The sequence below is a fragment of the Myripristis murdjan genome, chromosome 18 (assembly GCF_902150065.1).
Source record: "Myripristis murdjan chromosome 18, fMyrMur1.1, whole genome shotgun sequence".
Lineage (NCBI taxonomy): Eukaryota > Metazoa > Chordata > Actinopteri > Holocentriformes > Holocentridae > Myripristis > Myripristis murdjan.
Window position 1 is genome coordinate 11,001,883 of NC_043997.1, and position 22,832 is coordinate 11,024,714.

At 41.0% G+C, this 22,832-nt stretch overlaps 1 protein-coding gene across 4 annotated transcripts in view; it reads right to left on the reverse strand.

The window, feature by feature from the left end:
• Positions 1 to 557: 557 nt before the first annotated feature.
• ndrg2 (NDRG family member 2) overlaps positions 558 to 22,832 on the reverse strand; it is a 46,688-nt gene continuing 24,413 nt past the window's right edge. For 3 of the 4 annotated variants that reach the window (XM_030076021.1, XM_030076022.1, XM_030076019.1), the window contains exons 2-16: positions 13,891 to 13,983; positions 10,260 to 10,301; positions 9,849 to 9,954; positions 9,579 to 9,699; positions 8,839 to 8,901; positions 7,812 to 7,872; positions 7,549 to 7,635; positions 7,191 to 7,247; positions 6,880 to 6,983; positions 6,731 to 6,769; positions 6,585 to 6,636; positions 5,772 to 5,819; positions 5,617 to 5,652; positions 5,327 to 5,378; positions 558 to 4,544 (exon numbers count right to left, since the gene is read on the reverse strand). In XM_030076021.1, the coding sequence (XP_029931881.1) occupies positions 4,381 to 4,544; positions 5,327 to 5,378; positions 5,617 to 5,652; positions 5,772 to 5,819; positions 6,585 to 6,636; positions 6,731 to 6,769; positions 6,880 to 6,983; positions 7,191 to 7,247; positions 7,549 to 7,635; positions 7,812 to 7,872; positions 8,839 to 8,901; positions 9,579 to 9,699; positions 9,849 to 9,954; positions 10,260 to 10,301; positions 13,891 to 13,965 (1,107 nt within the window). In that variant the 5' untranslated portion in view covers positions 13,966 to 13,983 and the 3' untranslated portion in view covers positions 558 to 4,380. Of the gene's footprint in view, positions 4,545 to 5,326; positions 5,379 to 5,616; positions 5,653 to 5,771; positions 5,820 to 6,584; positions 6,637 to 6,730; positions 6,770 to 6,879; positions 6,984 to 7,190; positions 7,248 to 7,548; positions 7,636 to 7,811; positions 7,873 to 8,838; positions 8,902 to 9,578; positions 9,700 to 9,848; positions 9,955 to 10,259; positions 10,302 to 13,890; positions 13,984 to 20,668; positions 20,690 to 22,832 lie in introns of those variants that run through there. The other variant, XM_030076023.1, reaches the window with a different exon arrangement.

Below are 22,832 nucleotides of genomic sequence, written 5' to 3' on the forward strand. Positions count from 1 at the left end.
GTACAGCGTTTGCCAACAGAATCTTGCAAAATTTCAGGAAATCAGCACAAACTCTGAAATGCAGATTAAGTCTTCAGTGCACAAGTAATGTAATGATCACTGTTTCTCCACCATGAGAGGATTATGTGACAATAGCACCAACTAGATACACCTTTTTCACCTGTTTGTCACATATAGAGGTTTACATATAGATTAACATATAGATTAACACTGAAGTTTAGAGGAGTAAAAAAACTTTGGTTGGGGTTAGGGTTAGTTTTAGGTGTAACAGTAACACTAGAACAACTAGATTCCAAAATAAGAGCTTTTTGTGAAAATGAAAACTTCAGGAACATGAGTTCATTTCTTTGCACGAGCTGAATGTCGGTCACACGAACTGAATGGACATGTGATCACCAGGGGTTGGCAACCTCAGGCACGGGTGCCACACGCACACACTCACACACACTCACACACACACACACACACACACACACACACACACACACACACACAAACTCTCTCTCTCTGTAAAGACATTAATGATTCTTGCAAATGACAGGCAGGAGTCAAGTAAATTTATCTTAAGCTTTTATTAATACTTAAGTTTGCATTTTTTTAGGATGTTCATTGTGTTACACAGAGAAATTAGCCACACAAGTAAATTTGATTGTATTCTCTTTAACTTTTTTATTATTATTATTATTATTATTGTTAATTATATTATTCTCCCTTATCAGAGCTAATGCTAAAAAAGTTACACAAGAACTATCACACGGTTGACTAACTCGGCAGCACATTGGGACGGTAAACTAACACTTCACAGAGATAAAACAAACCAAAAAAAAAAAAAAAAAGCAAAAATTGGACAGGAAAAAAATAGAGTATGACTGAAGGAAAAAATAAAGTGGAGACAAACAAAAGACAAAATGAACAAGCATTTACATTCACACAGCCCTGTTCCATTCTTAACAAAGAAGTACCACTCCTTTTCCTTTTTTGGCAACTTTTTCTAGGCTCCACCCTTCATCCCTTATGTGGTAGAGATTCCCTCACCTGATTGTTTGAGTCTCAAAACAAGACTGAGACATACACCTTCACACTTTTACATTCCACTCTTCAGCCCTCTGTTGAACCAACAGTGACCCAGTTTCATAAAATTTGGTGGATTTTTTTATTTATTTATTTATTTTTGGACTTTTTTTTTTTGTTTGTTTTTTTGTCCCGCAAAGAAAAGCATCCAACCATCAAGATTTGTTGCGCTATTTGATGGGCCAGGGGAATTCAGTTCATCATCATCACCATCATCATCATCATCATCATCACCGTCAAGGACCATTCTATTCAAAGCTCCCGTCTGAGGCTCTCTGCTGACTTTCCTTGCACTATCATCAAAATCATCGCACCATCTCTCCTACAAGAAACGGGTTATTAGGGAAAAGAGCACTAGACAGCATGGGAAAGAAACAGGCAACCTCGAAAGTACTCATAAAAATTATAATGTAATACTTAAAAAAAAAAAAAATCCATCGCAATGATTAGATGCAACCTGATGCATCAAGACAAAAATGCGTGTACACAAACACACGCACACACACACACACACACACACACACACACACGTGACACACTCCTAGACATACACATGCGCTCCGAGGATACTTTAATTGGGTCCTTAAAAGTGTGGTTAGTCCATTGGCTATGCGTCATACAGGGCAGTGTTAAGCTTTGTGCTGACTGGCTGCTGCAGTTTTAGTCACGTTAACGTTTTAGCAGGCATTCGGCCTTGCTTAAATGCTATTCATGCTTGCCACGGTGTTGCAAAGCCAAGACTGTTAGCTCGCGGCATTTCCAGTGGCAAAAAAGCAAGAATTTGATTAAAGCCCCTATTTTTTTCGTGTGTGCAGTATGAATATTTGGGGCTCTTGGTTTTGGCAGTAAGAATGCTTATAGGCTGCAGATCCAAATATTGAGTGATCCCTTTTAACTCTCACAAAAAAAGGTATAATATCTTACCAGTGGCAACAATTTTATCCCTTTTTCTTTCTGAGCGCGGTGGCAGTGAATGGGCTGGTTCATTGTCAGTCAATAACAAGGTCACGGGGGGGTTTATTGGTCAGAGAGGTGAACATTAGTCGAGTCCTTTTCATTGTTCCAGAAGGTGTATCTAAAGCTGGAATAACTGAACTTGCAAAAATGAATGCATTTTAGACTAAAATCATGGAACAAGCACTTCATTTACCAGTGAGTCGGTCTAGCGATGAGAATCCCTCAGACTCAACCGCCATATTTCATGCTTGTTCTGCATTTTTTTGCGAGCTGAATCTAAACAGTCCTCATTTAAATCGTCAATTTTGACTATTGCAGCTTTAACGATGGACCCTGGGCTGGCCTCTCTCCCTCGCCGCCGCATTAACTTGTGCTTACGGGCAGTGTCGTGCATGAACACAACACAAGAGCGCATCCACTGAAGGTGCTCGTGTTTTTGGTGAATGGTGAGCTGAACGTAACCATTTGCAACTAATGAACGTGAAGGTGCACGTGCAGTTTTATGGCACCAGAGGTCGTAAAACATGGCAGCATGGCTAATCCAAGTTCATACAAAAAAAAAAATTAACTTTTAAGTAGTGCATTTTTGGGACAATTAATGTAGTACAAAATTAAAAATTGTGAACGATTCGGTGTGTGAGCCGATCTTTGAGCTCGCTCTTGCAAAGTGTGAACTTGCACAACACTGCTTAAGGGTTATAATAGTCTCCAAGTCCACATACGAACTGATATCCACTCACACAACAACAACAAGCACGCGCAACACAATCCTCTTGACCCCATCCCACGAATAAAAACCACCTGTTGACCGGAAAGGCGCGAGTGTTCCTTTGACCTCACGTCATAGATAAACTCAAGTATTCCAGCTGGGTTTGTTAGGAGGTATTCACGCCGGGGCAAAGGCTTACAGATTACAACCCAGATGATGAAACACAGTGATCCCTTTTGGCCAGGCCAAGAACTGTGTTGCGATATGCGTCCTAGCATGCTACTTAGTGAAATCTGATGTAATGCTCCCTTGTGAGTAGTATGAAGCGTGGATGTTAGGACTCGCACAGTGTCAGACTGCCAGCAACACCGGAAGCACTGTTTAGTGTTCGACTAAGTGTTTTTTTGTTTTTTGTTTTTGGCTAAGGTGTTGACTAGCTCAGATGCACTCAGCTATCAGTCTAGGACTCAGTCTCGCCCATGTTTACCCTTGAATCGAGATCATCACGTTCACTCTCACACGAATGCAAACACACAGTCATAAACTCAACTCATTAGCAGAATATAAAAGAAAAAAAAAATCATCATATTCACATGGGCTGATACCAGGCATGCAATTTCCACACTGTCAAAAAATAAAAATTAAAAAAAAAAAAAGAAGGAAAAAAAACAACAACATGCTACACACCCAAATCAATTTCAATGGGAAAACGAAACAGTCACCTAGACGGGGCTAATGGAAGACATAAACAACCTGGCAACATCAAGGAGGAAGTAGTCACTAAGACGGGCTCTTATTGGCTGTGACCGTGTCAGGGGATTAACCAATCAGTAGCCTCAGCCCCTTGCGGACGCAGGTTACAAATACGAAAATAAAATTCAATAAAGTAACAAACAAAACAAAACAAAACAAAAAAAACTAGCTTAAAAGTAGTAGACACACATCGTTATAAGTATCTCTGCTATAGTTGTTTTTTTTTTTTTTTTTAATCTATGTCATTTCAAACTCATTGCGTAATAAAGAGAAAAAAAATGTTATTGTTTTCTATTATATTACTGTCATCATCATCATGAGCTTCAGTTTCATCAACGTCATCAACAACAACAACACCCTTGTCAATATTATTACTATTGGTTAATTCAAGGGGTGTAGTCTCTCTACAGGCCACACCCCTTTTTCTAAATTAAAGGGCTCTATTGGCTGACAGAGGCTCCAATAGAGGGAGGGAGGGAGAGAGGAATGGCTGCCACCCTTTGTCCATCCCCTCCCCCACCTCTCCTGTATTGTCTCCCCATCTACAGCCGTGTTTCTCGTGTTTAATATCGCGTTAGCCACATCCGCTGTTTCTTTCGCCTGAACAGGGAAGTGTGGACATGGATAGGACTTGATGTGGTGCAAAGTGTGAGAGACAGGTTGCTCTGTCTGCGTGTGGTCTACGTCTTCCTCCTCGCTCGCTCACGTCGTGTGTTCTGCTCTGCGTTTTGTGGGGAATGATGGGAATTGCTGAGTGACAAATAAGTAATCCACTTGTCTTGTTTCCTGCATTCACACTCCATTTTTTTTCCCTTCCTTCCTTCTGCCCTCCCCCCCTCTCTCTCTCTCTCGCTCTCTCACTCTCACTCTCTCTCTATCTCGCTCTCTCTTCAGCATGACACCTCCATGGTTTGGGAGGGGCTGGGAGGCATCTGGCCACCCTGCGAGCCCTGGGACAGGGTGCGGGAACGAGAGCGGGATCCATCCATGGAGTAGGAGGAGGACAGGGAGGTGGTGCGGGAGCGGGACAGGCGGGTCATGCAAGACGAAGCCACTGTGGAGAGAGAAAGACATGAGCAAGAAGATCAGATTTTGCAAATTAGGTTTCCAGTGTGTGATGTCGGAAGTTAGAAATACACTATGTAATTTTTACGGGCAGTAAGCAACAAAATAAACATAAGGTAAAGGACACTTGTTCCTCCTTCATCACAAACAACCCATATGTCCCCTCAATTCTCTGCTCCTTCAACAGCAGAACAATATTTCCTCTCAATTATTATTTAATCAATATGTATCATCAGTTTCTGCATTTTTATTAACATACCAGTGGTATGGACACCATCATTATTTTTTTATGTTGAGAGAACAAAGCATGGAGGGAACATCGGGCTGTTTTCAGTTTGAAAAAAAAAAATCACACTGAGTGAACATACAGTCCTGGGAACGCAGGGCAAATATCTGTAAAACACTAAAATGTCCAGATTTTCAACATTCACTAACATTAACTACAGGTTTTTTGCTATTCACGTGATTAAAACCGTGCATACACATATTACATAACATTATGTTACACTGGCTGAATCTAATTGGTGCAATCTAACCTCTACTTTCACTTTCTGACCCTCAGAAGCCGAGGATCTCATGCTCAACACAGATTTGCTGGCAGAGAATGTGTCACTTGGCCATCTAGCCAAAAGACAAGTTCCCTACACTGGTCAATAAAATATTTATGGAAGCAGCTTCCCTAAATCTGTTACCCACCTGGGTTGCCCAGAAAAGCTGCCTAGTGCATCACCGCATTAATACATAATCTGCAACAATGAGAAATGAACTTACTGTAACCCATGCCCTGGATGAAATACTTGAAAGCCTCGGTCAGTTTAGCAGGCTGCAAATACAGAGAAATTAGATGATGTTATAAATTATACGGGAGAATGGAAGTGATGAAGAGGTTCAGTGTTTATCTAAGTCCAGCTTTCTCTGGAGCTGCTGGTTGGGAGCAAATTTCGGAAATAACAAATCCCTTCCTGTAGATGAGCAAGTAGGGTAGCCTAGTGCAGCTTTAACAGCAGTGCTCACAGTGAAAGCATGCTATAATATTTGAGGAGGCTGTCACTTGCTGTTACCTGAGTCAGCTGAGGGAGACCACCAGCGTCGGCCATCTGTGGAAGAGGAAGACAACAAATTATGAATGAAACTGCAAAAGAGAGAGAGAGAGCAACAGAGAGACAGAGACATACAGGTAGGTTGCATATAAAGAAATAGAGAACGAAGGCGCTACCTTCAGGAATGAGGTTGTTGTTGGGTCCAGTTTGCTGTTGCACTCCACCTAGTGGTCACAGAGAGAAAAACAGTAAGCCTCCACATCTAATATGACAACACATATCATACTATATAGTATATCACCGGCTATCCAACAATGGTCACAAGTATTTCTTTTCTTTTTTCTTTCTTTTCTTTTCTTTTCTTTTTTTTTTTTTTTTAACTCAGGGTAATTTTAGGTAACTGAATTTTTTGGGTGATTAATAGGACCCACTTTACCTAAGTGACCTTATTTGATTTTAGCTAATAATTGCCCATTCATCACTAATTGCATTCCTGTCCGTCCTGGAAGGGGCTTTCCTCTTTATGTAATCCATCCTGAGTTGTCTTCCAGTGTCCCTTTTTTTTTGGCTACATTTTATTTATATTGCTCACTTTTTGTTTTGTCTAAACCATGGGCCTGTAAAGCAATTTGAGACTGTATAACAGAGATTAAGGGCTCTAAGTAAACTTAAACTTGAACTGTAGACGTTTCAGTTGCAATTGTGATAGACAATAGCAAATTGTCTAACACAGGTAGATGGATAAAGCAAAGCATAAGAAGCATTTGAAAATATGTCAAGTAAGGTCTGAACATATTTAAATCCCACTGAAGAGCAATGATAACCTTTATTTATATAGCACTTTTCAAATACAAAGTCTTCTCAAAAAGGAGGGTTTTAAGAAGTAACTGCAAAGATGAAAGTGACTTTCAGGCAGGGGATTCCACATTTCCAACCTAGAGAAAGTTTTAATTTTAATTTTAATTTTTAATTTTAATTAGCAAACTTACCGCAGCCTCCTCATATGGAGCTTGATCTCCCACCACTAACATTACTGGACATCTGGGAGGGACAGAAGATGAGGCATTTTAAGTCTTAAAGTCAATATAGACATCATAATGTTATTACTGGCGATTTAAGTTTAGACAATATTTACTTGAAGGTGCAGTTGCGGTCAATGTTCAAGTCTCTGCGGCTGCAAGGAAATGAAAAAGCAGATTATGTTGATTAGATCTGGTTTGCATTGGTGTTTATATACTCTAAGTCCATGGTTTTATGTGTGTCTGTGTGTATGTGTGTATTTACCTGTTATAACTCTTCCAGAAGAGCTCTATGTTGGTCAGATTAGAGGCTTTGGAGATGCGCTCTCTGTGAGACTGAACTAGATCTGTGTTTGATGACATCTCCTCCTACGAGATATAGAGAAATGTTACAATTTCTTTATTATTATCTGATCTTTATTTTACAACCCAAACCACATATGAGGCAAACAATTGAGTGAAAAAGCTTTTAAATGCTGATTCAGAACAGTTTTGGAAAATATTTAGCATTGTGATACCATTACAGAATGATACAGGTTATTTTAAAAGGCACAAAATGGACGGTATGTGAGATACCTGACTGAAAAGATGGGACAAGATCTGCTCTGTGAGGGAGGACGTCACCGAGCTAAGCTAGAGAGAGAGAGGAAGAGGAGGCAGGCAAAGGCAGAGCAAGAAATCAATAAGACAAACAACGACTTAATCACCGCTCTGCAAAACTGACCACAAATACAATCGCGTAATTTAATTTCCACTTTAAAGCGCTACATGATGGATTCCTATTGTGACAAAGCAGACTGAAATAACAAGGTAACGTGTACAAGATGATGTAGTGTTGTTTGGCTATGAGCTAGATGAAATGTATTGGTGACATAAGGGGAAGGTTAATCAATTGTAATGAGACAACAGAGAGAAAGAAAGAGAGCAAATGTACCTTCTGAGCGGCCCAATCCATCCATCCTCGGGCGTTGGTGTCGATGTTGATCAGAACCAGACCCTCCACCGAATCCTGATTTGCCAGCTATGATAGAGAAAGAAAACAAGAGAGAGAGAGAGAGAGAGAGAGAGAGAGAGAGGGAAAAGGTTCAGAGAAAATGGATAAAAAGGCAATCAAGCTGGTGTCATGAAGCCAAAGATCGCTGTGAAATGCCAGAGCAGAGTGAAGTGGCAGGACGGGCAGCTCAAAGTGGTACTCACTGTGAACTTGGAGAGGATGTACGCCCCTGCTCCTACACCTACTCCAATTACAGTACGGAAACTGAGGGAGGGACAGAAAAAGTTAATACCACACACGAATGCAAGACCAAAAACCTAACATACTTTTCTATGTCAGTAAGGCTATCAGGCTGCTGTTTAAGTCATACAAACAACTCTCAGATGCAGAGCCGCTCTGGAGGCTGAAATAATATCACTGGTTGAGTTAAACCTCAGTGTCTGGAGCCAAAGAACAAGAGTTTCTCATACAGCTGTGCAGAATCCAGCGGTATGGAGGACGACACAGAGAACAACATATGCTGAAATAAATTGTCTGCTGGCACTTTGAAGGGAGGCTTCTGTACATTTCTCCTGCTTCTGCATAAAAAAAACTGTGTCATCAGCGTACGTAGTTACTGACACTTATGTCGTTACCACAGCAGCCCGTGCAGACAGGTTGGTTATGCCTGGACACACAAATCTGATCTGCATGGACAGGCTGTCTTAAAGAGCTAATCTGAGAAGCCCCTCTCTCCAGCAACTGCCAGTTGATACAGTGATGGTGGTTGACAGGAAAAATTTGACTGATCGCGCATCCTTGTGCTGTTTCTGTTTGCCAGCTACCTAACTTGTGCTCGCCCTTGAAAATCTGCAGCTCTTTGGTTCAGTCCACTGCGGTAAAACTCAATGCTTGAAAGAAAGCCTTTCATAATTACAACTTCATTCAGATTAAAACCATAATGAAATTAATAACTGCTGTGCACAGCGGTAGCCACTGTAGGAGTTTCTCCACCCTGCATCTGTCAATCAGCAACACTGCAGGCTCCTTCAAACAATACCAGCAGCAGCACAACATAAAAGCAAGATTTTTTTTTTTTTATGTCAACATCAGCTATGACTCATACCATCAGTGAAAAATGTATTTTTAGTGACTTTCTCTCTCTCTCTCTGTGTGTGTGTGTGTGTGTGTGTGTGTGTGCCAAATTAAATTCAGCTTGTGTTTATGCCAATATGAGTACCATTAACTCACTTGAAAAACTGCAGGACGGCAGGGATCATCTCTGCAATGGTCTCCATGGACGGATACTGGTATCTGCAACAGGAAACACCGGGTCTTCAATCTAATAAACTATCATGGCTAATGCACCACTACACATACACACACATATCGTCATCATCATCATCATGTCTCAATGTTAAATTTCTTGTGCAGGCAGTGTTTTATACTGTTGCTCTGGGATGAAATCCATTGGTATTGGTATTACACTATAAATTGCCAAAAATTGATTGTCGATACAAGGATGGGCCAGCTTTGATATTGTACATATTTCCATATTTTAACTGTTTTTACTCAGGGGTGCCACAAGAGAAAAACGTTCCATCTGCTGTTATCATCAAAATTACAAGCAAACAAAAATAAGGTGTATAAAAATAATGGTCATATTTGAGATGAGGTGATGATACATGCAGAAAAATCTTCCTGCATGACCCTTATAATCCTCCAACATAGAGGAAAGAAATAAAAAAAATGGGGAGGGAAAGGAAAGGAGGGATTTTCTTTAAACCGTAGACAAGAGAGCAGAGAGATACTGGCGAGGGCAATGTTAAGGATTTCTTGAAAAGATTAGTTTTAAGCTCACCACAGAGAATTGTTTCATTTTCTTAAGAAGTTTACTTTCAAATTCAAGGTTACTAGAGGACACTGAGGAAGCACACCGGTGCAACAACACACACACACACATACACACACACACACACACAGCGCCATACCCAGTGGGGTAGGCAGCAGCCGCGTCCTCTTGTCCCGGGGCATCAATATGAACCAGGGTGAAGTTCTTGACAATCTCCTGCATTTCCTCGAATTTAAACAGAGGGGAGAAGCAGCTCTTATCTGACAGAGAGGGAGAGAGAGAGAGAGAGAGAAGGATACTGAAACAGTGTGTGATTCAGAATAGATTTAGAACCGTCAAGTTAGGAAATTTGGCAGAGGAGCAACAGCGGATAAAGGAGAATTGAGAAAAGACTGAAAGAGCTACTGACTGTCCAGGCCCACGTCATGGAAGGTGAGGATGGCAGGCCGGCGGGTGTTTCCTGTGCCGTGGAGGGTCACATGCAAAACGCCATGCGGGGTCTCAATACTGTGCTCCTGCAGAGAGCAAGACAAACCATTTTAAACCATAAAAATCTTTAAAAAACAAAAAGGGTATTTAGCAACAGTATTGGCTAGTTGTGTGAATCCTTGGCTTGAAAGAATACTCCAGTGTTTTGAACAAAATACCCTTTTTCTAGGTGTGGAGGCTAAGGACTCCCATCCCTAAATTCTACCCGTAGGAACTGAACCACGGGACATACAGAGGTGGAAATGGTATCGAACATCTTGTCTCGTTTTGCCCCATTTTTGGGCAAACTGTTCCTTTAACACCAAAAAAATACAGGTTTGAATTGTCTTACCTGTCCTTGGTCCAGAAGTATCCTGGCAGCCAGTTCAGCTTCCTGTGAAGGGAATTAAATCTCATCAACAAAAAGCACAATCTCCCAAAAATAAATACATAAATAAATAAATAATACAAAATAGCATTACATGATAATAACAATAATAATAACTCTAGAATTATATTGATGATGTAAAGCGGCTTTCATTTTTACAGAATCTTAGATGGTGTGCTTAATGTCCTCAAATAAATCCACAATTTGTTTTCATTTGTGCAATGACTCATATGGATGGATATCTCACTGACACAAATATTTTCATGTTCAAAAGAATATGAAGTGGAGCATGAGCATGAATGGACAGGACTCCCCACTCAAAACTGTGTGTTTGTTTCACTGTCAGCATAGCAGCACATGCAGCCAACATTTGTTCACACACTGCAGGTACAGGCGGATTTTATCTTTTCCGCTCATCTGGTAGGTGTAAATAGACAAGACTAGGTCAGAGCCATTTAGACCTGGTATTAAAATGCTCTGTGTATCTAGACATGTTATCTGGATAAGAAAAAAAAATCTAAATTTAAAAAGTAAAAAGGTCTGGGCAGCGGCTGTACTGGACAGCACTGACTGATTTTTCATATGAAACAAGCCACTTTTCCTCCACATGGTACACCTAAACTCTAGATGCCATTTGCCATGACATGTATGAAAGAAAATTCTCAGTTTTTGTTCCCATGCAGGCGACTTTTCTAAGCAACACCTCAGTTTCTAATTAGCACCCGCACCGGCAGGATGGACGTCTTTAGACCTGTCAGTCCCTTCAGAGAGGCAGGTAGTTAAGGGATAGCGGAAATAATAATGAGGACAGATGTCCAGAGAGCAGAGAATAAAGAAATGGAAATTCTTTGTTTATCTCTGTGTATTCACATATTTGCTCTCGTCAAGAAATGATTAACGCTGCTCGGGTAATTAGCTCCTGTTGAGGACGGCTGTGGAGGTGGCAGTGTGCAGCGGAGCGTCACTCGTCTGTCAGCACCCTCCTGAGCTGAACACTTGCTTTTGTGCAAAGACACAAAGATAACCTTTATGTCTTTTTCAGAACAGCTCTCAACAGACACGCAATCAATAGAAATCAGCGGTAAACAAGTTCTAGGTATTTTTATTTATTTATTTATTTTACACAAGTATGTCTACTTCTGCTTGTGTAAAGAAAGTGTGTGCTTTTGCCATCTCTGCATGTTTTACTTAAAAAAGTAAATCAGTATATAAGACCTGTGCGGAACCTGAATGCATCTGTGGGCATGTGAAACAATATTGTGTATGGCAAATGAGTTTTTTTCTGATTTTTGACAGTGTAGCCGGGTTGCACTGCATAAAAAACACGCTTGAATGTCTTCCAACTTGTGGCTATGATTGTGCCGATTCCATAGGTAGCAGAAGTGAGAAAAAAAGTGAAGGTTGCAAAAATGTCACAAAATTTGCCTGGGCTTTCCAGCTGTTTTGCCTTAGCATTGTATTTCCCTGTCGCGGCCAGCAGGGGGCAGCAATGAGAGACACACGCAGCTGCAGCTGCTTCTGCACAGCAACATCAGCAGAGCAGAGGAGCTTCTCTCTCTCTGTCCCTCAGGGCTTTGACGTCAACCTGGCAGATCTGAGCCAGTGCTGCAGCCACACACACACACACACACACACACACACACACACACACACACACACAGGAATGTACATACATGCTCACAACATGTCACATGTAGGCATTGTTCTCAAACTCAAATGCATACACCGGCACATATTTGCATGGTATACAAGGTCAGACACTAACGCTCCTTCTCTCACATCTCAACACATCTCACATCTCACACACTCAAGCCAACACTTGCATTCCTGTGCCTTTCTCTCAGCACACACACACACACACACACACACACACACACACACACACACACACACTGTTTGCATGTATGTGTCATCCCTGCCTTGTATGGATGCATGAGTGGTTGTGATTACAGATGATGCATGTGACACATGATTGAATACACTCATGGATGTAGATGTTCCTCTGTGATTGGACTATTTCAGATTACAGGTAGAGATGTCGCAATGCCAGAAGTTTGATAATTAATACCAATATACCAGTAAAGATCCACAACTGTCGACACAAAAAAACCCACTCTTTTATCTAAAACCATATAAACATTAACAGGTAAACAGAACCATCTATGTGTTTCAAGAATTTATACATGCAGGCTTCATTAGAATAACAACATCATTTTTGACAAGCGAATCACAGAATAAAACACGCCACCTCAGAATATCTTGTGATCAGTGTCTGTGAAAGCGTGTTACAGAAAACGGTTGCATGCTTGACCCAGAAATCCAGCAGCTTTTGTTCACACTGGAGTCACAAAGGAAAATTCCTGGGAATTTCACTTGATCTCGAGGGGATAAATTTCAACATCTCTAGAATGCTAGCTGATTGAAAATTTCCAGAAGATTTGTGGGTGAAGCTGCATGTTTGAAAAGAACAAGCACGTTGCAAATTTGGATAATTGGTAAGCTAATGATTATGTAATTAGTTATTTGATTGAGTAGTTTATTAGCAAACTGCCACATAGAAGTGGTGAACATCATCTGAAAGCTGGGAATCTGAAGATTGATTTGAGATTAAGCTCAGCGCTGTGTGTCAAGTTATCACAGTCACAAATCTGCAAGAAACATTGTGTTTATTTATTTTAATTTTTTTTTAGAGTGTATGAAGGGTAGAACATCATGATAGGGGCCTATGATGGCCATTTCCATGTGTCATAAGTTGTTGTAGCAGCTGGGTTGGTGCCATTTGTTAGACAGATTTGGTGCAAAATGTATCCAGTTTTGACACTCAAGAATTAACAAGAATGGTCAAAATCCCATCAGAATACAACAGGAGGACACCAAGACCTTGAGGAACACCACAAAAAATTCATGCTGTGATTTGGTATCAAAAACTCTTGACATTCAGAGACTTCTGTAAGAACTGCATTTTTTTCGGCAATTGGATGGCGAGCACTTCTTACTACTCAGAAACTCCCCCTTATGTTCAATATACTTGGAAAACCAGACATCCTCTAAATGCCCCAGGTCTCTAGTTTATGGATGTAAAGTTTCATGAGGCTGTGATTATCCTAGAGGTCAAAAAATAGGTGATATCATACAGTGAGATCAAATTTAAAAAAAAAAAAATGTGTCACTACAACTACAATGGCTCCTATGGGGGCAAATCCACAAGAGTCTCAGCTTTCCATTCAAACACCATTTTATGCAGCTTCATTTGTGCAGGCCCCAGTCTGCACAAATACACTGTTTTATAATAGGCGAAAATTACACATCTGTACTGCATGCAAACAACTGCATGGCTTTTGACCCAAATTGCATGGGATTAGCTTAAGGTGGGCAAAGGGGAGACCTGTGTTTGTCCATAGAAACTATTTTCATTCAGATATGTGGAGGTCAGAGGTCAAGGGACCCCTTAATGCTGGTGTTGACTTTGTACTGAAGCACTGATTCTTATAACATCTGTACTCACAATATGAGAAGTTGTCTGCAAGGGGTGGATGGCTGTTTATTCATGTGCATGTGTGTGTAAGTGTGTGTGTGTGTTAGTGTAGTGTCTGACCTTGGCGGTATCAGCCTGACCCGTGAGTAAAGGCTTGTCCTCTGTGATGGCGATCTCCTGCATTTCGGTTGTCATGGCGCCGCCTGTCACGTCCTGCACAGGCAAAAGAGACCCAAACATCAAAGTGTGTTTATCAAGCCTGCTTCAGTTCCTCTTTGTACTGCACTCTCTTTGTACTGCAAGTAAAAATACATCAAGCTTTCCTCACTTAGAGAAGCACTTTTTGTGGACTCAGACATGCCAAACACACACAAACACACAATACACGCATAAACACATGCACATACACTCACATGCGTGCACGCACACACCATCTGATTAAATACTGTATAACTGCTCTCCTTTGGGAAGCTCTTGTGCTGTGGGACCTGATGAAAGTTAATCAGTAATTAGCGCTGGCAGAAATGTGCAGAACTCAGAAACTCAGCGATGTTTTAAAGAAAAGGCAGGAAAAGCTTGATCAATGGACACATTTTGATCCGACGTTAAAAACGCAAAAAGTAAAAAAACACCCAGGATTTTTCCATATAGCCAGAAAAATGTCTGCACAAATGGCGAGGCAGGTTTTGCAAAATACACTTGAAAGGAGAAATCTCTGAGTCAAAAATGAGGTGGAAAAAACAGTTAAGAAAATGGGGAGAACGAGGAGGCTGGTGGGAATACATGAGAGAGCTGTAACGCGAAAAGCAGAGAAAGATGAAGGGCAGATCAAACATAGGAATGGAAAGAGACATGGTTTATATGGGAAATGACAGAGGCCCGAGGGAAGAAATGATTGTGACAAATGAGAGGAGGATAAAGGTGAAGTGCTGGAAAAAGGATTTCGAGGAAGGTTAGCAGTACAGCTCAGCGCAACCACACAGGATGGGACAGGGAATCTGCTTTTTCCACCTCAACCTCTTCAATCCCACCGGTCTTATCGTGCCATGCTTTACTCAAACCCTCAGAATTTTATTTCAAATTCAAGTGGAGATCCCAATCTTTCCAAAGACACCACGCATGTCCTGCTGAATTACAGGGAAACGTGTAGACAAAGACATTTGAGTATTTTCCAGTTGATGTCACGGTGTAGTGTCATCCTGGGTTTGAATATTTCACTCAAAGTAAGTGTTATGTGTCTTCAATGAAGTGTTGCAGCAGATACCAGCAGATACAGAAAGTGCATGTGGAAGTTTTTTTTTTTTTTTTTTTTTGGCCTTCGAAGCCACTTAGGGGTGTATTTATGGAAAAATCAGAGTTTAAGGGTTTTAAATCCCTGTCTGGAAACTCTTGTCTGGCCTTTAGACTTCCACCATCCTGACACATAAAATATGAGTTAAGATAAGCATGTTACCATTACACATCATTTTTACATGTTTAGGCTACTGCGGTGCTGCTCCACCTTCCCTTCCTACCTCAAAAAAAATAAAAAAATAAAAAATTGGACTATGCCTCAAGATTAATACAGCTTATTCACATGGAGACTTAAAAAGGAGGCTGGTTTTGGATAGGCTATGCCATTCCCTGGTTGGTCATTTCTTAGTGGATCACAAACACCATATAAACAATTTAAACGAATACGCAAAAACATTGAACATTTGGAACAAATTACTTCAATGAGCATCCAAGGCTGCAGGGAGGATTCATTAATATGCTGGCTTCAAAAAATCCAAACAGAGGCACCTCAGACGGCAGCACAGTATGCAAAGTCGGACATGACTTGGTGCTTTTGTGCCTCATTAGACAGCATTGTTCATCCCACTGAGGGTCAAAAAGCCTGCCCAGAATGGCAAGTACAGCTCAGCTATATTCTACTGTTGGACATCAAAATGACACATCATACAAAAACAAACAAACAAACAAACAAACAAACAAAAAATTCATCTTAACTAGTCCTTAAGTCTCATATTCAGTAGTCAAATCTTGTTTTTCCCTAAATTGCAATGACATCTGCCAATAGGATGAGATAATCCCACTTGTTTCCAGTGCAGTTTCACTCGTTTTCTCTGGGAACGAGTATAAATATGCTGAAACAAAGCAGAATAAGGCAGATCAGCACACTAGGACCAAGAAAAATATGGAAACTGGTTGATAAGGTTTGTTAACAAGAGGAATCCTTAAAAAAAAAATTCAGGCTGAACAAGACACTAATGACTTGAGACTTTTCACAGTGGATGCTGACGTTAGTTCATAACTGCCACAATGGAAATAAGGCCGATCATGGTTTGAGAGTCTATAGGAAAACACACATATCCTGTTCTTCGGGCTCATTTGAGAAAATACATTTGATCCCGTGTCAGCCGTGTCCTTACACTGAACTTCCTCCCATAAAATGATAATGCAATGCTGGGCGAGCGTCTTGCAATATTTCCCCCCAGATGGCCGAGGAGCAAAAGTTGATGTGGAATTATTAAAAATGAGAGTGCAGCTTGTTATTGTGTCCATTTAAACACACCGCATTATTCATAATGTGACATTTAAACCTTAAATGACTGTGTGACCCAGTGACACATGCATACCCACAAGTCCTCTGTGTGTGTGTGTGTGTGTGTGTGTGTGTGCATGTGTGTGTGTCTGTGAGAGAGTGAGAGAGAGAGCGCAAGAGAGAGAGAACATGTGCCCAATTCATGCCCCCATAAACTGATGACTATTTCCTTTCCTCTCTGCAGCTTTGGCATTACATCAGAGAGGGAACAGGGTGTGTGTGTTTGTGTGTTTGTGTGTGTGTGTGTGTGTGTGTGAGGGTGTGGCTGCCTGGGTGTGGGTGCATGTGTGTGTGCACCCATCAGGAGATGAAGTGCAGCCCCAGGGTGCCCATGTCTCTATGGGTCTCAAACGGAAATGATTAGTCACCACAGCAACCCCCCACAACCCTAATACACACACACACACACACACACAGTAGGAAGTCACCCATCTTTCTCTTTCTCGACCTCGTCCATCTATATTTATTTGCATTTATTAGTCCTCAGTGTCTTTCTCCCTCAACCTTCTGCATCCTCTTTTCTACTATTCATCCCTGCTAGTTTCTCTTTCTGGCCCGACCTCCATCTCACTCAAAGTCAAATTCAAACTCGGGGGCATCCAGTAGAGCACAAACCTCCGCCAACGCTGATTAATTCTCCAACTTGCAACGCGGCGAGCCCCAAAACTGTTGATGTTTGTTTACCGTTTGTCTTCTGGGTTCAATTCTGCGAGAAAAGAATAACAATCTGAAAGCAACTCTTGTTCAGCAGCCGCCTTGGACGTTCCAAGTGTCGGATTTTCCCACCAGCACTGAATGCAGCATATTAGTTATGGCTAAAATAACAATTGTCTAATGGCGGAAATCCCAGATCTGGATTATCACCAAAATCTAATCAACTCATCCTTTGGCCAAGAGTGAGCTGTCCATCAGATTTCATCCAAATCTGTTAATTATTCTTTGAAATACGCTGCTAACAGACAGACAAACATGCAGGGGTGTAAACAACATCTCCTTCCAACCTCCTGGTGAGTAATTATCTCTGTTGATGTGAAATTTCATGAGGAAATGTAATACATGGACATACAGAGCATGTCCATATATTCTGGCACATATGTCCATATTAAATACCCATTTAGAAACACATTTTTATTTCTCACATTTTGACATCATACATATGTCCTCTTTTTATCTCCAGAGTATAATGATTGCATTAGCCATTGCAATTACTTTCATTTATTTTTATTGGTCAGTGCTGTATTGTCTTTATTTGCTTTATTATTTTCCTTAGTTTTATTTTAACATAAGCAAATAAAATTAAAATACACTGCTTATTCCAGTAGGAAGGAGTAGTTTTCAATATGCCACATGAGCCCCTGCAGAATTGTGTGTGTGTGTGTGTGTGTGTGTGTGTGTGTGTGTGTGTGTGTGTGTGTGTGTGTGCGCACGTGTGCAAGTGTTTAACAAGTGACACAATGGTTAGAGAGTGCCAGAGAAATCAAACAACTGCACATGTATGGGTGCATATATGACCGTTAAGACAATGTGTTATTTTCAACTACACAACTTACACATACACACTGCAAAAACTACAGATCTAACCAAGTGCAATAATCTTATATTTAGAATACAAATTCTAGTTCTGGTTGTTTTTAGAATAAACTGATTATGCTTTCTAAGGAGGATCTTTTGACCAAGTAAATGTCACTTGCCTTGTCTTGATTGAGTTGTTTTCAACTAGACACAAGGGAAATGTCTAGAAAACATGTTCAGCATATACATGACACATAATATCTCCATAGCCAGAGGAGGACTGTATGAATTTGGTTAAAAAATGACTGTAACATAGATGACAACATTTCTCTAGTATAGGGGCATATAGTTTCATCTATCGAGATGCTTCTTCGGGATCTTCGTCAAAGTTAACAGCGACTAGTGAGGCAATAGTGAATCATGACTACAAATGGACAACGAATGGTGACAATAATAGCAATAAGAAACAGCGGCTTAATCCCTTGGCTCTTTTTTCCTCACTCCCCCACCCCCCGGGGCTTATCAAGCCTGTTTCTGCGGCCTTGCCAAGGACTTTGGTGCCCACACTGCGGTTAACATGCCCTCAGCACTTAGCTCTGTCACACATGCACGAATGTACACCAGTGCACTGCTCAAGCACATAGACACACATGCATGCGTGCACTCGTACAGTGCACCCACGCATGCACCCACCAGATGCTTATGAACTGACGTATGCATGGAGATATATATATACATACATGAATTCATTTCATTTGCTCAAACCTGATCCCTCATGACTGAAAAAGCAGCAGCGCTATAGCAACAAACAGGATGGCAGAGGATGAAAAGGGCGCTGCGGGTCACATGTGAATAACCTAAAACTGGTGCGGCTGTCTCCTAGTGGTTTTGACATTCCTGAAGCTCGATCTGCTCTGTGTAAGACAGTGCTGTGAAGTCATGTTCTGGCGTTTTGCGGACAGAACTTCTTTTGTGGATAGTGCTTGAACCGACTGGCACAGATGGAAAACAAGACTTTCAATCGGGTGGAGAGTCGAGAAATTTCCCTTTGGCTTGCCTCCATGCAGGGAGATCTGGGTCAGCTGCAGAGGACAGTTCAGCAGGGCGGATGCGTGCTGACATGGCAACACATTCTCATTCCCAGGACATCAAACACCGCATTTGGTCACTCTCCTTGCCAAAGGCACCCTTCAGCATTATGATGACATGCATCAAGCTTTCTCAATTTTATCACATCAGTGTCACATGGTTTGGTTTAGGTAGGAAAACCACTCGGTTAAGGTTAGCAACAAAACGGAAACTGGACATGGTCTCGGTCACACACAAAAGGTCTCGAATCAAACTCAAGTCTTGTAAGTGAACGTCCGGTGGCGTACACACCTGCCATCCACCCAAACCGCTTAACTTCACAGACTTTGTCGCTCTTTATACTACATCACCACCCACCGTGCCTAATACTGGCACTAAAGTGTGCCTTTGGCTTCTAATGGGTGCCTTTGGCGTTGGTATCAGATGCAGAAGGGCATGACCAAGCGGTGGTATTTGATGCCCTAGGAATGAGAATGGGCTGGACACGGGGTCCTCTGGTTAACAATTCGGCCACCATGCTGCACCTCAAACTCCACTACATTCCTGGTTATAGGCCTGTTTCTCACACTGTGGTTATGCTACTCGCTCGGACATGAATCGTTAAACAGTCAATGTATTCCTTGTGAATGCAAGAGTAAGAACATTCAAAGAGCTCTACAGCAATGAAAAGCAAATAAAGCTGAGGAAACTAGCCAGTGACGTCCCGACTGCAATTTAAGCAAGTGAAATATTTCCTGCTGAAGGGAATTGCCTCAATTATTATTGCACAAACACGGGAAATCATTAGGGCTGTAGTCCACTCCTCAGTTGGACTGGATTCAGCCTTTCAATATGATCACGCTGTCTTTAATCTATATTCTTTCTGTTAATCAGAAACCGCTTTGGCACTGTTTTCATTGCTGATAGACCATGTTCATAACAATCAAAGCAGTTATAATCTCATAATCAAATGCAACAGAGTCATGCAAACATATCTGAGCCTTTGAAATCCAAGCAAGCTGCATAAAGATTTTTAACTGCTGGCCAATTTGAGTCACTGTGCAGCTTTGTAGAAAAAATGAGACAGCACAAAGGTCGGTCTGGGTGAATGAAGACTTTTATAACTAACTTCTTTAGTTTTACGACATGCACATGGGAGCAAATTATTTAACAGTTTAGGTCTGAGACTTAAATTTACAATCCTTTAAGTGTTTCCCCTGGATTTTTTTCCTTATCTTTTACACCAACATACAGCATGCACATTCTACTAAATTATTATAGGAATACTATCGGCGGCAGAGTGTGTGCATGTGCGTCTCTTGCTTTGTCTGCAACCACATGTTGCTATGATCACTTTTATCACTGTGAGCATAAAGGCTTCTTGATCTATTTTATTCTGAAAAAGAAAGCAAACTTCTCGGACGAGTGTAGTCGGTTTACGACACGATTCGAATCATCGACTTTCAGGGGCCAGCCCCGGAACTCACATCCTCTGCCAGCGCTTTAGATCACTGTAACAAAGCAAAGGGGAATCATTTTACAATATCATAATTTATTCAGTATAGCAGGCGTACAAATTTTAAACACCACGTCAGCGCAATACATGTCAAAGGGGTGAAGTCAACGAGCGGTGATGATATCTTCTGCCAACGCTTGCAGACAGACAATGTGGTGGGAGAGGCAGTCACATGACCAAATCAAGCATTAGACAGCATTGATATGGGTCTCACGTACCTCAACTCATTATACTTAATCCCCACAGCCCCCTCCTCTCTCTCTCTCTCTCTCTCTCTGTCTCTCCTTCTCTCCTCCATGAACATCACTCCACTATAACATTCTAATCAGCCTAAGTCCCTCCATCATCCATCTTTCTTTATCTCTCTCTCCCTCTCTGAGTCAGTGTGTTTCAGAGCGTGTAATAACTGTTAAACTGCACAGGAGGCACCGTCTGTCACCATGGAAAGAGAGAGAGAGAGAGAGAGAGAGAGAGAGAGAGAGAGAGAGAGAGAGAGAGAGAGAGAGAGAGAGAGAGAGGGATAAGGAGGAGAAGGGACAAGTGACATTCATTCCATGAAGATGGCGAGAGATGCAAACCGAGGGAATGACTCTTTCACAAGCTGGGGAGAAAAAAAAGAAAGACAAGGGAGAGAAAAAAACACAACAACACTCGCCTTGCTTCTCTCATTTTCTTAACTTCCACATTTCAGATGCCAGACGACAGTTGCTCAGTTCATTTGTGGCACCAAACGGGCTCCGTGGCTCAGAATTGTTCCATGACTCAGATCACGTTGGGTAACTGTATGACTTCAATTCATCCAAGCTTGTATTATGCGCATTCATAGTCATTGCAGAGCAGTGGCATTTCAGTTGTCAGCTGTTTGCAGGCCATCTCATTCCGCATGTCATGTTCTGTTTTCATCAGTCCTTCCTGCCATTCCCCCTTTTCCCCCCTCTGCCCCTCTCTCACTCTTGACTCCATCTCTTCCTTTGAAGCAACACAGTTTCACCAGACAGCAACTCTGCATTCAGGCTGCCATCAGCCACATCATGCAGGGCGTTTACATGCACACTATTATTCCAAAAATATCATAAGATTCCCAATTTGATACAGGTAACATATTCCATTTGGATATTCCTTATAAGGCCTTTCTCCAAATGTCGAATTTTCCGATTAACACATGCGCGATATGCCAATATTATTGAGGTTTTAGGAGCATTTTTTGGTCATGTATTCACACACACTGCTTCTTGGCATTGTATGGTAAACAAAACAAAACAAAACCAAAAAAAAACTGAATATTTTCTGCATGTAAACATGGGCAGTGAATATCTTTATATTCACTAAATATTCCACTTTTTGCCTTTATTCCAAAAAAAAAAAGACAATATTCCTACTAAGCTGTTCAGATGGCTGATGAAAATTAATATTCCACTAATATTCCTGCTTTACCGTAGTTTGCCTAGAGATGCACCCAAGAAAGGCAAAGTCAACAAGTGTGGAACACAAAGTTGAGCGATATCTCCTCAGCTGATATTTCTCTAGTTAAAAAAAAAAATTAGAAAACTGCAGCAGTTAGTTTCTTGGGTGATTTCTTCACACGGTAAATTTATAACAAACTGTGTATTTTTTCTTTTCTTATTTTATTTTGAAACGTTGGTCAACGTCACATCGGGCAACTTGTTGGGCAACGATGTGGATTAATATTGCCCAAGCAGGTATTTTACTCAATACACTTATTTATATCTTCATTTTGTTGCTGCCAAGACAAATTCTATTGCATAATTTCATCTTTGTTGCACATGATAAATCAGTGCTGTAGATAAACTTGCATGAAAATAACATTGCCAAATACTAGAGCTGAAAGAATTTATCCATTTTCAGAAAATGTATTCATATTTATTTTGACTATCAATTACTTTTTTTTTTTTTTAAGTCATTTACTCTTACTTTTCTCTGTTCATGTCATCATAATATTAATACTTTGTTGTTTTTTTGGCTTTAGGCTCTGCTAACTTCCCATGAGCCCTTGTCATTATTTTTGACTCTTTACAGACGTTATCACTTAATGGGAAAAGTAATTGAAAATAATAATTAGTTGCAACCCTACCAAATCCATTTGGGATATAGATCACTGGTGATAAATGCAGGGTTCCAACAATTGCCTTAACTAACAGAGGGCAGTTATTATGTGTTGTACATTGTGTGTGTGGGTGGGTGTGTGTGTGTGTGTGTGTGTGTGTGTGTGTGTGCATGCACACAGGTGAGTTGTGTAAATCAGAGTAAGTGCAGATTATCGAATTATGTGTTTTATGTATTTTCCTGAGGCTAATGATAAAGCAAACCTTGATCCCTGATGTTATTGTCAAAGTATTTCTTGACAAAAAGGGACATTTATAT